The 13,144-nt window shown below is 34.1% G+C and overlaps 1 protein-coding gene and 1 long non-coding RNA gene across 6 annotated transcripts; one reads left to right on the forward strand and one right to left on the reverse strand.

Moving 5' to 3' along the window:
• The first annotated feature begins 2,511 nt into the window (after positions 1–2,511).
• Positions 2,512–8,101, forward strand: LOC110882906. 5 transcript variants are annotated; one of them, XR_002560289.2, is made up of 8 exons: positions 2,515–2,705; positions 4,014–4,198; positions 5,180–5,752; positions 6,113–6,453; positions 6,578–6,797; positions 6,874–6,940; positions 7,161–7,301; positions 7,901–8,101. It is a non-coding gene; the product is annotated as an uncharacterized LOC110882906 (long non-coding RNA). The 5 variants fall into 5 exon arrangements; XR_004869807.1 differs by lacking the exon at positions 7,901–8,101 and adding an exon at positions 7,384–7,442 and having other exon boundaries at positions 2,512–2,705; positions 5,180–6,453; XR_004869804.1 differs by having other exon boundaries at positions 2,513–2,705; positions 5,180–6,453.
• Positions 8,102–9,415: 1,314 nt separating this feature from the next.
• On the reverse strand, positions 9,416–12,924 carry LOC110886007 (E3 ubiquitin-protein ligase XBAT32). Its single transcript, XM_022133759.2, has 10 exons — positions 12,294–12,924; positions 12,158–12,217; positions 11,989–12,060; positions 11,725–11,900; positions 11,476–11,636; positions 11,339–11,397; positions 11,190–11,236; positions 10,954–11,091; positions 10,754–10,842; positions 9,416–10,124 (listed from the first exon to the last, which is right to left on the reverse strand). The coding sequence occupies exons 1-10, from the start codon at positions 12,486–12,488 to the stop codon at positions 9,643–9,645; spliced, it is 1,479 nt and encodes a 492-aa protein (XP_021989451.1). The 5' UTR covers positions 12,489–12,924; the 3' UTR covers positions 9,416–9,642.
• Between the last annotated feature and the right edge of the window lie 220 nt (positions 12,925–13,144).

Raw genomic sequence — 13,144 nt, forward strand, 5'->3', positions numbered from 1 at the left:
TTACGACGGGGTCTAGTTTGAATCACGTCTAATAAAAAAGACGGGTTAGAAACCCCGTCTTAAAGTCCAAATCACCCCGTCTAATGTTCCATTTTGTAGTAGTGTTTATTCGTAGGAAATGTGTAGGAAAAACAGTAAACAAATTTCTCCACATTTCGTTGGAGTTGTGTAAGAAAAAAAGATAATTTTGTATGAAATGCGTAGGAAAAAAGAATACATTCTGTTGGAATTGTGTAGGAAAAGAAACTAATTTCGTAGGAAAAAAGAATACATTCTATTAGGAATTGTGTAGGAAAAGAAACTAATTTCGTAGGAAATGCGTAGGAAAAAAGAATACATTATGTTGGAATGGCGTAGAAAAAAGAATACATTATGTTGGAATTGCGTAGGAAAAAAATATTTTCGTAGGAACTGTGTAGAAAAATGATTCCATTCCATTGAATTTGTGTAGGAAGAAAAAAATCGTAGGAATTGTGTAATAAAATTAAAAAATATATATAAAAAATATATATTAAAAATAAATATAACTGATTTAAACACGAAATTTTTAAAAAGAAATATTTCATGGGAAATGCGTTGGAAAGTTAAGAAAATTAATTTCGTGAGAAATGAGTAGGAGAATTCCAACGAAACATTTGTGTGGGAAATGAGTAGGAAAATCTGTAAGAAATGCGTCAGAAAAAAATTACCGACGAGTAGAATTCCTACAACCCGTTTTCGTGGGAAATCCGTGAGTAACTGCAGTTACCCACGGATTATCCAGGAAAATTGACGTGGGAATAGTAGCAGTTTTCTAGTAGTGTTTTAATAACTGATCGGTTTGATCCATCAAGATGAGGCACATGAATGTCCTAAAATCATAACTTATATGTTTGATGTATATAAATAGTAGTATTTTATGTAGTGATTGTCAATATATGTTTTTTTTTCTTTTTAATAAATGATTGTTTTGCTAAACTTGACCACTATATATTACCTGGTACTCATGTATGAACACACAACATTTCATATCATAAAGCTATCTTGATGCATTTTCAAGCTGAACAATGTTTGATCTTTGATGAGGCCTTAGACCTGGCCACTACAAATCAAAGAACTTTGGTTGACGGAGATGGCGATTGGTGAAGATACCAACTGCCGGTAATCTGTGGCTGAAAGTTCGTGGGACATTAGATGATATCCATGGGCATTAGATTGATAAAAATTAAAATCTAATGATCTAAATCATCCTCTCTATTATATTATTAATCTATATTCTATATCTATATCTATATATATATATATATATAATAAACAAATAAAGTGTGAGACACGTGTCGTTATATGGTGCAACTTCACAAAATTTTGGGCGGGAAAATTAGGGAAATGTATTATTATTACACGGAATCCGTGTATTGTATCCAAACCCGCTTTTATGACCCGGAGTATAAATCATGTAAGAATCCATCATCCTTTCACCCTATGTTTCAGAAACCCTAATCTCCTTCGCCTCCATCGTTCGTTCTTTCATCGTCGGTCATCGATATCAAATCACCGTTCTTTTGTAAACCCTAACCTTCCTTCCCCTTCATCATGAATCATCATTCTCTTCTCCAATGGTTAAACAAACCAGGTACCACTTTCGATTACAATAACAATCTAAATGGTATCACTTTTGCTCCTAACAACAATTGGAACATCATTGGGTCTTTCGATTTCTAGGGGATATTGGTGTAATCCAGTAAGATTACTCCATTTCGCAAAGAATGAGATTAATGCATTTCGTATTTCTTCCTCATTTGATGTTGAACCACACCATTTCGTAACTTCTGCAGGTATCAATGTTGAGATTTGGCAATTTTAATTAATCCCATATCTTTCTCATTAGAAACCCTAATATTATTTTGTTTCCATATCCGCAGGTTTTTTCATGGTACCTTTCTTCTTCATTAATCGCAATAGCTACAAAGGTTTTAATCGGTTCATGGTTACGCTCTTTCATCATGATTCGTAAGTTTATCAATCACTTATTTTATTCAATTTCGTTTGATGAAAGTACATCATTTTTTAGGATTTTAGTAATTTTGTTTCAGTTGTTGTTCTATTGGACTTGGATATTTATGCTGGAGATTCTAATGAAGTTATTGACTAACAAGTCTCAAAATCAAGGTTTTTTTTTTTTTTTTTTTTTTTTGTGAAATGTAAGATCCCTTAGAACAACAACTTATCACCAAACAAGTACTGAAATTGTTACCCACCAGGTGTTCGATGAAATGCCTCACGTTTGATCCTAAAGATTTCTTTTCTTCTTTTATTATTGCAGTTTTCTTGTGTTGGATGTGCTCTTTTTTTGCACATTGGGTGAGTTAATGCTCTCATTTTCTATGTTTATCTGGTTCTCAACATTGGTTTTGAAAAGAAGGCCCTCCTATATGTATATTTAGCCTAACAATTTTTAATATTTTTATGGTAATTAGTTGATTTTTCTCCAATTGATAGGTTCTGAGGTGATGCAGCAAGTGAACAACCAAGTGAAACAACTTCCTATTCCTGTGTCATCTAATAATATGCAACAAGGATGACAAATGATGTCAATCTGATTTGGATTTGAAGTTGTTTTGTTCACTGATGGTGTTGTTAGGGTTGATGGTGAGTCGGTGACAAGGAGAAGATGTAAGAGGTTTTGGACTACGCGGCTCAGCTCTTGTCTTCATCTTTACGACAAGGTAATCTCTTGATTTTAATATCGATTTCCAAATTGGTTCTAGAGAATAGTTGATAATGTTAAACTAAGGTGCCTGGAATATGATATTAACATTAAAGTTGCAAACCCTCCTACTATGGGCATCAAGTCAAATAACATTATGCTTGATGAACTTTTGAACGCTAAGGTTGCTGACTTGCTGATTTCGGGGGGTCAAAACTCTTGTGAGATGGGTTATGTATCTACTTAAGTGGAGGGGACATTGGTAAGTGCTCAATCCTCTCTTTCATATGGATGCGTTTTTTTTCTGAGATGAAACGCTCTCAGGCTAACCATCAAACACTTTTTTGTCCCTTTTTTGGAAAGAAAATAATAAATAATTAGTAGGTTAAGTATGACTTGAAATTTTTTTGTTACATTAATACTTTATATTTTAATGGTAAAAAGATGTAGGAGGGTGTACGTATTCAGGTTTAAAACTTAAAAGCCAAATTTCTATATTGGTTCTACTCGGTGCAACTTTCTAGAATCAATTTCTTTTCATGCAGAGTTTTAGGCTAATCTGTCACCAAATGAAGTGTATGCGTGTAACCTATTAAACCTTTTTAATGAAATGAGATGATTTCTTTATAGTATGTTTTTTTAATCATACTTAACATATTAGTTGTTTAAAAAATTCTATAAAAAAGGGCTAAAAACCTTATGGGTCAACCTAAACTGACCCGTGCCAGCGCTTACGAAATTGAAACTTTTTAATCTGTTATCCAACTTACCCATTTGAGCATGGCAATCAGCTGCAAATCACATAAAAAATGACACATATGAAATTTAAATCAATAATTAATAAGAAAACATTTTTTATGGGAGCGTGAAAAGCGCGCGGGAAGATGAACTTAAACTTAAAAGCGACAGCGACAGATACAATATGAGGTAAACATTGTTAAGAACGTGTCCGGGTCCATATGCGTTTTGTCCAGGATGACTTCAGATGAAAAAGTGTCGTTTTGAGTTTTGAGTACTGATCCATTTTGCATGTTTTTCGATAATGTTGCAACTGTTATTATTTGATTCACATGAACCAACCTTTTTCACCTAGAACACATGAAACAAAAATCACAACAAAGTTTTATGTAGTGTACACATAGAACACATGCAACACAGACCCTTGGCTGATCTACACACATCGGTTCAGTCCGGTTATATTGGTCGATTATGTAAAGCTTAACGAAAATCAAAACTGGACAATCGGTTATTTACAATTCATGACCCTTTTGGTTTGAGTGGGCTGATTTGGGCTAATGTATATTTGTGAATATCTTTTTTTTTTCAGGTGATCTAAATGTCATAGTCAAGGTTCCTCGAAGAATGAAAAACTGTTTGGATGATTCGGCTAGCAAGGAAAATCTTCAACTTCTGAATTTGGCGGTGTTTTTCAGAAAGTTTATCAGTTGAAATAAAGTGAGTTATCTCACTCATGCGGATTATGTCTTTACAATAGTCACCGAGTATGGGTTGGTTAGTTTGCTCTCCTTTTCTGAGATATATAAATGTTATTCGTCAGGCCATTAAACATAAAATATTTAACATTTTTGTTGTCTCTTTTATGTCAAATTACAATTGACATGGTCGATATGCTTTACCTGAGCTTTTTTTGTACTAACATTGTAGATATTAAAGTAAACGGGTCAAACTCACCATCTCTAAGTTAAAAAAAACAAGAAAATAACATTATAACTCCAACTACAGGTGCTCAAATTCAAATGTTGCATCGAAAAATTAATTCATTTAACCGTTATTTATTTTGAGGTAGACTTTACACTTTATCGTTATTAAATATGAGATTTGAGGGCACATGATACACTTTTTAATGGTTTTTTTTTAATATGAGATTTGAGTTATACTTGATAGTTTTAGTATAAAGTGCACTTTATTGTTATTTATTTTCTGTTTGTATTTTTGCAGATTTCATTAATTTGTCTATGCAAATATTGTTAAAAACACTTATGTTTGTATTTTTGCAGCCTTTGCTTTATTGTTTATTCACACACGGTTATTATATTTGTGTTGATGTTCTTCCACTTTGATGCATTTTTATGTTATATTTCTTAATTTTTATTTATAATATAATACAGTAGTCATTATCTTATCAACAGTTAGCACATTTACAAATTTTAAAGTTAAAACTTTTTCTTTTTTTTACCATCTAAAGTCCTATGGTTCTATTCCCCAAATTGAGCTGGTATTTTGGAAGAAACATCACCTCCATCACGTCCTCTACAATTTGTCATAATTATATTTACTACAAAACTTATTGCAATACTTTTGTTGAATACATATTTGAGCTACATTACCAGTGGGTTGTTTCTTTTTTCGCATCATTATTTTAGTTTTAGTTTCAATTAAGTTTGTTAGAATAATAAAAACATACAAGAAATAAAATCAGTGAACATAACAATTTCATGGTTTAATAATTTAATCTGTTACTTTTTTGTGCAGATGGGGTCATCAGAAACCGCTATTGCTGTCCGCTGGCGCACACGAAAGATACTTATAAGGATAATCAAAGTATTGGTTTTATTTGAATCATACTGTTGACGTTAACACACATTTTCATGGCCGAGTCGCTAAAGTTTCACCTACACCGATTTCTCAGCCGTGCCGTTGATCGAGCATTTTATGCATATTCGTCAATAGCAAATTGCTGATGATGACGATAAGCTACATATACGTTACGTAGCGATAGTGTTAAAATAGCGGGCACTATTTCATCTATACCTGGTGTTTGTTTGTTCTTGATATTTTAAAAGGACCATAATAAGATCAACTCTTTGTTCTTGGTGTTGTGCTCTTGCTGTTTAGGTGTGTGTGGTTTTTTATATTTAGAAACTACTAATATTTTATGATGGACACTCTAATGGTGTGGTGGCTTATGAGGTTGACGAACAATGGAATAGATGGCTGCTCCAAATAGTGTAGAAGCAGTTGCATGACCTTTAGGTGACGAACAATGGAATCAGGTGGCTGCTCCATTGAATTTGGACCTAAACGAGTCAGTTCCCAACTGTTGAGGTAAGACACAAAACACACTCAATGGAAGGTATATTTTTAAACTTGAAGCCTATCTGATTTACACACCATGTGTTCAATCTAATGCTCATTTGATTTGTTTCTTATTCTTTTAAATTAGGTTTGAATATAATTACAGTTTATTCTGAATGATCTTTTGATGCTCAGTCTTTCAACAACTTTCCTAACGAGTAGATGTTAAATCTTGTAAAATTTGAGGTCTAATGCTTTCGTAAAATTTGTATGAATTTTATAAGAGTTTTGGTACTATTTTATATGAAGGTTACATGAAGGGCGTCGTGCTCCTGAAGGTTCTGTTTCTAATAGAAGGCATCGTTTTTCTTCTTATGTTTTTATGTTAAGTGTCCAGGTCTGTCATCGGATGGGTTCAATATGGGCCGGTCGAGTGGATTGGGTAATGGTTCAAAATAGGGATGAGCATTTGGTGCAGGAGACCGAATCGGTACCGTACCAATTGTGAATTCGGTGATCGACAAATTTGGAAGTGTTGCTTCAATGGCGTTGGTTCAGTGTAGAATTCCGGAACCGGTTGTGATAGTCGACGATTCCGGGAGTGCACATCACTGTAACACTTGGCGGCTTTGAACGTGAACAGTCGGCGTCTGTGGGTTTAAAACCATGGCTATGAACGGCGGAGACACTCAGCCTTTCAAAGTTAATTTTATACCTCATTCGAACTTTGGGTTAGTGCTACATTCATTTTTTTTCAGGTGCATGTTGATTGATATAGTAAGTGGTAAAATAAGTACATTTAGTCAAGGAAAGAATGCATAATGTGTTGCTACTTGCTGTTCCTTTGATTTGTAGAGATTAAACTGGGGTATATTAACCACAACTTTTGATCTCAAGTTTATCAAGTGGCCGTTTTTAGTGGAAGATATCCAAACGACAGTTGAGTGCCGAAGGGAAGTACACAGAAGAGCAACTTCAAGAATACATGATGTCACGCAAGAAGACAATGATTGATTATCTTTGGAAGCTTGATGTGGCAGATATTGAAGCCACGGTTTCTCGTGTCTGTCAGATGGTTGTATCCATTTTCTCTCATTTTTTGTTTATAAAATACGAAGACTGGTACTCATGTTTATATATGTTTGTTTCAGGTTCTTCATGATCATACTGAAAAAAAGAGGAGCTAAGGGATTGAGAATTCTTTGTTGGATCTTTCAGGTGTTATTATGTGTACATATGGTACATTGTCATTATGGCAAAACAGGTTAGCTGGATGGGTTGGGTCAAACAATATTTACCATTTCTAAATAATACACTTAATCAATAAAAATGATTTACTTGACCCGTTAAGAGATATCTAACCTGAATCAACCCATTGTCAAATAAATTGGTCAAGATTGATAGATGGCTGATGTATAAACAATTATTTTGGTTTTAGAAGGCAATACCAGCCGCCAATGGGAATGAAAGGTAACCAATGTTACACTCTGGTATGCATCATCTGAATGTTGATGACACTGATCATACTTCAAGAGCTGCAGAATCTTGTCAAAGTTCTCAAGCCACAATGGCACTTCAGGTACATTCTTTATTTTTTTTTAACTGTGTAAAACATTTTTCCCTTTTTTACGTTATAAATTATATTAAGTTTTCTATTCAAGAGTCCGTATGTGGAAGCTCCCCAATCCCCAATTTCCTGGTGTATTATAATTTCCATATGAAAACAGTACCTTGGGCCCAATTGATCTTAGTGAAATTGCATGGTTGAATTGGGATGGTATGTCATGTGTTTGTATCATTTTGGTATATATGAGAATGTATTACTAAGATCACACAACTTTGGCTCAATAACAAAAAAAAAACACTTTCTTTATTTACTTCAACTAATCCTTTTTAGTCGCAAAGGATCATTAATTCAGGTTAGGTAATAGTCAACATTGTTATCAGTTTACCCATCATTGATCATACCATAAAATTTAAAACATGATTCATTAAAAAAGACCTGCACTTGATATTTTTATCACAGGCACAAAGTGCACCAAAACTATGGAGATTAGGATTTAGGTGGTTTTAATCTTCTTTCCTAATACAAAGTTGTGATGGATTTAAAAAAAAACATAAAGAATGGATACTTTTAACAATCTTTCATTGTTATATTAACATTTGTTATTCATGTAGATCGGAAAGCTCAATATGACAAGGTGAAGCAAGAGATGCCACAATGAAGTGAAAGATTCACTCATGCATTAATTTAATAATAAAGCCATTATACTTAAGGAATTTATAATCAAATTTGTTCATGAATTAGTTGTAATACACTATAGTAAAACTACACATTTTGACATGAATATAATGTATTAAGTAACATCTTTTAATTTATTTATGGGTGGGTTGATTTAGACAATGTTTATTTCAAACTATTGGTCCCACTCTAGAATCCACTTTTACGTAACATCTTTAAGTTATTATATGCTAAGTTTTTGAATTTTTGGGGTACATTATGAGAAAAAAAATAAAGATTAAGCATGATATAAGGGGTTGTAGATGCGTTTTTCGGATTTTGTTTGAGCATGACAACTTTGAGGTAATTACATAACATAGAACTGAGTTTGACCTTTTGAAGATAAAAAATATTGTTGATTTTATTTAGGATGGATGGGTTATTTAATCGTCTAAATCTATATACGAGAAAGGAAAGAACACAACAGACGAAGCTGGTTACAATGTAGGTTATATAAAGGATTTTTGTTAAACATTCTTATATTGAGATCTCATTATCACTTAAAATTGGTGTAATTTGTTTGACCTTATATAATAGTAATATAGCTTATAAAGTAAAAATAATTATCAATTAAAAATGAATTAGCTTTACATGAAAACTTTGAATAAATATGGAGGCATAGTTAGGATACTTATGAAACCGAACTAAAAATTTGTTGTGGGGAAGGGAAAGAGGATACTAAAGATGTTCAAAGTGTTGTTTATGTACTTTTGTTTATTGTAAATTAAATTTTCCTAGCCCGGGAAGTTCCCGGGTGAATACACATGGAGACAAAGTTAGGATACTGATGAAACGGAACAAATAAATTATTGTAGGAAGAGAAAGAAGGTACTAATGAGTTTGAAAATGTTGTTTATGTACCGTTTATTATTGAAAACTAAATTTTCCTAACCCGGGATGTTCCCGGGTGATAGCCTAGTTATGGTATAAAACTATAAATGCTCTTGGTTACCAAATAATTTCAGTTTGTTTGTTTGATGCAGGCATCAATTCTGCACTTTAAGAACCAAAACCACAAAATGCAGCATTGATCTTGTTCGAAAAAATTCACTAGAAAATGGGAAGCTCTCACCGATTCTTCTAGAAGATTGGAAACCATTTCAAATTACAATATTAATGTATAAAATACATTTTTAATTATATTAATTCTTTATAAGATAATTAAAACTTTTTAAATATATTAATTTTTTTAAGTTAGAACTTGTATTAAAATTTTGTTTTGGGTAATTATGAAGAAAAAAATAGGATGACACCGTGGTGCATCCTAGAACGAATCCTCATGATGCTGAAACATAATAAAAAGATAATGTGAACCAAAGTCACTTCCCATAAACATTTCATTATAAATTAAAACTTATACAAAATATATATTTGAACCAATTCCAATCAAGTCATTAGTAATGAACAACGGCAATCACAAAAGAAGTGAATTATAATTTTAAATTCACCAATAACATTAAAATAAAATAAAAAATCTAACAATTTGATATTTTCAGTTTCTTTTTTTTTTTTTCAAAAAACCAAACCAAAAGTTCAAACCCATCATTCAAAATCTAAGATTTATAAAAAAAAAAAGGTATATATTCTCATATTTTCACATTTCTTCTCTCTTTTTATCATTTATTCTTGAGTTTCATTATTAGCCAGTTTCTAGTGATTGATTCAATGAACACAGCCATGATCTTCTACTATCCGAATGTGAATTCGACCTGCGAAAACTCGATCTCGAATACCGACCACTGTCAACCGACGATCTGGACAAAGATGGGCTCGTGTCTGAAGCTCCCATGCAAAGACTCGAACTCAGTTTCATCGACGGAAACTTCTGGCAGCTCAAAGATCTAAGTGGTGACGGGAACTCAGGCTTGCATAAGGGCGTTGTATCAAGTGCAATGTTATCGGTATCATCGGTTAAAGAAGTACATGTGAAAAATGATAGCGGCAAACTTGTCCGTGACATCCCAAGTATTGCTCGGGTTCCTGGAAGCTTCTTGAACGAGACTATCCCTTGGCGGCAAAGAGGGCAGGGGATCGATCCTGGCGGCCCTTGGGCGGCGTTTGAGGCGGTGCTTGTGGAACAAAGGTATAACGCACAACGAGTGCAGAATTCATGAAAACAACCTGTTATCGTATGGTTAACTCCGGTCAGGATACATTCCCAAAAAAGTATGCTACTCAATTGAGGGTGGCAAAATGGGCATGTTCATTGGTCGACTAACGGGTCAGTAAGGTTCGCGTTGACCCAACACACCTTTAAAGAATAATAAAGGTACATGGATGGTCCTTATGGTTTACCAAAATTTAGGATTTGGTCCCTAGCTTTCTAAAAGTACAAGGATGGTCCATGTGGTTTGCACTTTGTAACGCATTTAGTCCCCATCTTTTTTCCAAAAGTACATGGATGGTCCTTGTGGTTTGCACTTTGTAACGCATTTAGTCCCTAACTTGGACCTGCTAAAACCCTTAGTACCACAAGGACCATACATGTACTTTTGGAAAGCTAGGGACCAAATCCAAAATTTTAGTAAACTATAGGGACCATCCGTGTACTTTACTCTTCTTTATAAATAGTTGAGTGCCTCATTAAATGTTTTATGCATTACAAATCAACATGTAAGCGAGACATTAAACCTGTTCCACCTGTTCGACCCGTTTCATTTTTACCTAATTTTTTTTATTATCAGATCGACCCATTAGAGATGAAACAATATTGACCCAGTCGTAACTAAAACGGTTTGTATAAATTATACCTTCTGCAGCAATGGCACACTTGTTTTCCAAACAAACAGCACAAGGATCCGCACATAAGGAAAGTGAATCGTCGCTCCATCCGCACTCTCTGTACATTACAAAGAAAACACATTTGAGGGTAGACACGCAATCAATGTTGACTTTTGAGCTCAAGATACAAAGTTGACTCTAAAATCAAGAAACCTAAAAGAAAAATCACCTAGCAATCCTGACAACACTCATAAGCGGAAGACACAAGTACGGAGACGAAGTTGGTTCCTCGACTTGTTGTTGTTCAACCAAGACTTCCTCAAGCCAATCTCTATTCCAAGAACGAGCAACCGCCAATGGGGTCCACCTTTAGATTTAAAGTCAAACGTTACATATTAAGACAATCCGACAAAAAAAAAACTTTCCGAAAAACAGAACTGGTACGTAATATGATAAAAATCATACCCTTTTGCATTTTCGGCTGTTAGGCTCGCTCCCCTGGATATCAGATACTTAAAAGACGTAAAAGTAACACAAAGAGACACATTAGTCAAAAGTCAAAGGCTTTGAGACATAATAAAGTAGACCTCAATTTGAAATATTAAAAAACATACTTGACAACATTGCGCATTTCCACCACACGCAGCGTAATGAAGGGGTGTGCTACCAGCACCTAAAACACGACAACTTTTCCTCAATTTCACGATTAACGCAACAAAAGAAAACTAACCCGACGTTAACAATAAGTTACCAATCAAGTCAATTGTAGCGCCAGCATCCACGGTAACTTCATTGACAGAAGCACCCAAATCAACGAGTAACTGTACGCTATCAACATGACCGTTTAATGCAGCCATATGGAGAGCCGTCACACCTCCATCAGCGGGTCTATTAATCGTTTCGTAAAGCGATCTATTCACGAACAAAATATCACAATCAGTCAAACCCCATAATGAAAAAAAGTACAAAAAACGTCTCGTCGAGATTTCTTGAAGCGTACCCTTCATCAAACTCCGATACGGACTCTTCGATTCCGGATCTTTTGTTAACAAAGTTATAAAAATTAGCAACACTAGGGATATAATCAGCGAGAAGGATTCGAATGCATCGTGAATGTCCATTAAGAGCGGCCAAATGCAACGCAGTACCTCCGTTTAAATAATCAGCCTTATGAATCTACATTCAATAATTCTTCATTAGCCTAAAATATCATCGAAATCTACTACACCTAATGACGTAACAATATAACGATTCGTTTGCGTACATTTGCTTTGTAGAGAATCAAAGTCAGAACAACCTCCCAGTGACCATATTGACAAGCTTGCATCAAAGCAGTCTATTAACAACAAACATAAAAAACACAAACTTTATACATGTTACCAAATCTTTATACAACAAGATCAATAAATAAAAGTATAAACCTAAAACCGAACCTGCCCGCGATAGTTTCGGAGATTAATATCAACCCCAGATTCAACCAAAAGTGAAACAATCTAAAACCAAACAACAACAATCAACATAAGTAATACCCCTAATTTAAATCAACACAATATACATTTATACTACTACCTCATGGTGACCTTGAGCTGCAGAGTAATGAAGGGGTGAATTCCTAACACCAAAAGTGGAATATCTAGCAAGTCTAGGGTTATATTCCAACAAAGCTTTAGCCTCTTGAACATCACCATCTCTTGCAGCAGACACAAGTCTCTCACCAGATGCAGAGCACCCAAAAGAATTGCCCATAAGGCTAAAGAATCTCATGGTGTATTTGTTCCAAAAACCAACACAAAACCCACAAACAACCGATGATCAAAAACACACTCAATTTCTTCTACATTGCTTAAAGAATTGAACATAAAAACACCATGTTCACACCCTAATTCCCCCAAAATTGAATAAAGATTGCTTGAAACGGAAAAAAGATTGAAACCCACGATCAAAGATCGGATTTTTCGAGTGTTGGGGAGGAAAAAACGTGAATTTAGAGATGGGTTTTGGGGAAAGATACAAAGATTGGTGAAAGAATTTATGAGAGATTACGAAATGGCATAAATTATGATGGAAGGTGTGGTGAGGGTAACTAGAAATCTCCTGTCGTGTTACCCGAATGGATTTAGCGATCATAATCAAAACAGCAAGTCTTGATTTTGGGGATTTGGGATCAAAGATGGTGGTGACCCACCAAAAATGGAGGACGAATTGAGGGTTTGATGTGGTTTAATATTATTATTATTATTATGGTTCTTACCTAATTAATCACAATCACTGCTAGTAATGTAATTAACTGTGTTTAATGGGATTGTAATGTTCATGTCGGTTTCTAATTATTTTTTAAAAGATTTTTTTTTCATGATAAGTCATTTTTTTTTTTGAACAAGATAAATTACAAGAAACGAAAGCCGTTTAGGCATTGTTGA

The sequence above is a fragment of the Helianthus annuus genome, chromosome 10 (assembly GCF_002127325.2).
Source record: "Helianthus annuus cultivar XRQ/B chromosome 10, HanXRQr2.0-SUNRISE, whole genome shotgun sequence".
NCBI classification, from domain to species: domain Eukaryota; kingdom Viridiplantae; phylum Streptophyta; class Magnoliopsida; order Asterales; family Asteraceae; genus Helianthus; species Helianthus annuus.

Bases quoted from the DNA above. Each gene is read 5' to 3' on its own strand.
- LOC110886007 (XM_022133759.2), bottom strand. From the start codon at position 12,488: ATGAGATTCTTTAGCCTTATGGGCAATTCTTTTGGGTGCTCTGCATCT. The intron at 11,901-11,988 runs GTACGCAAACGA...TATTGAATGTAG, and splicing joins TGATTCTCTACAAAGCAAAT to ATTCATAAGGCTGATTATTT. The intron at 10,843-10,953 runs GTGATTTTTCTT...TGTAATGTACAG, and splicing joins AGTGTTGTCAGGATTGCTAG to AGAGTGCGGATGGAGCGACG.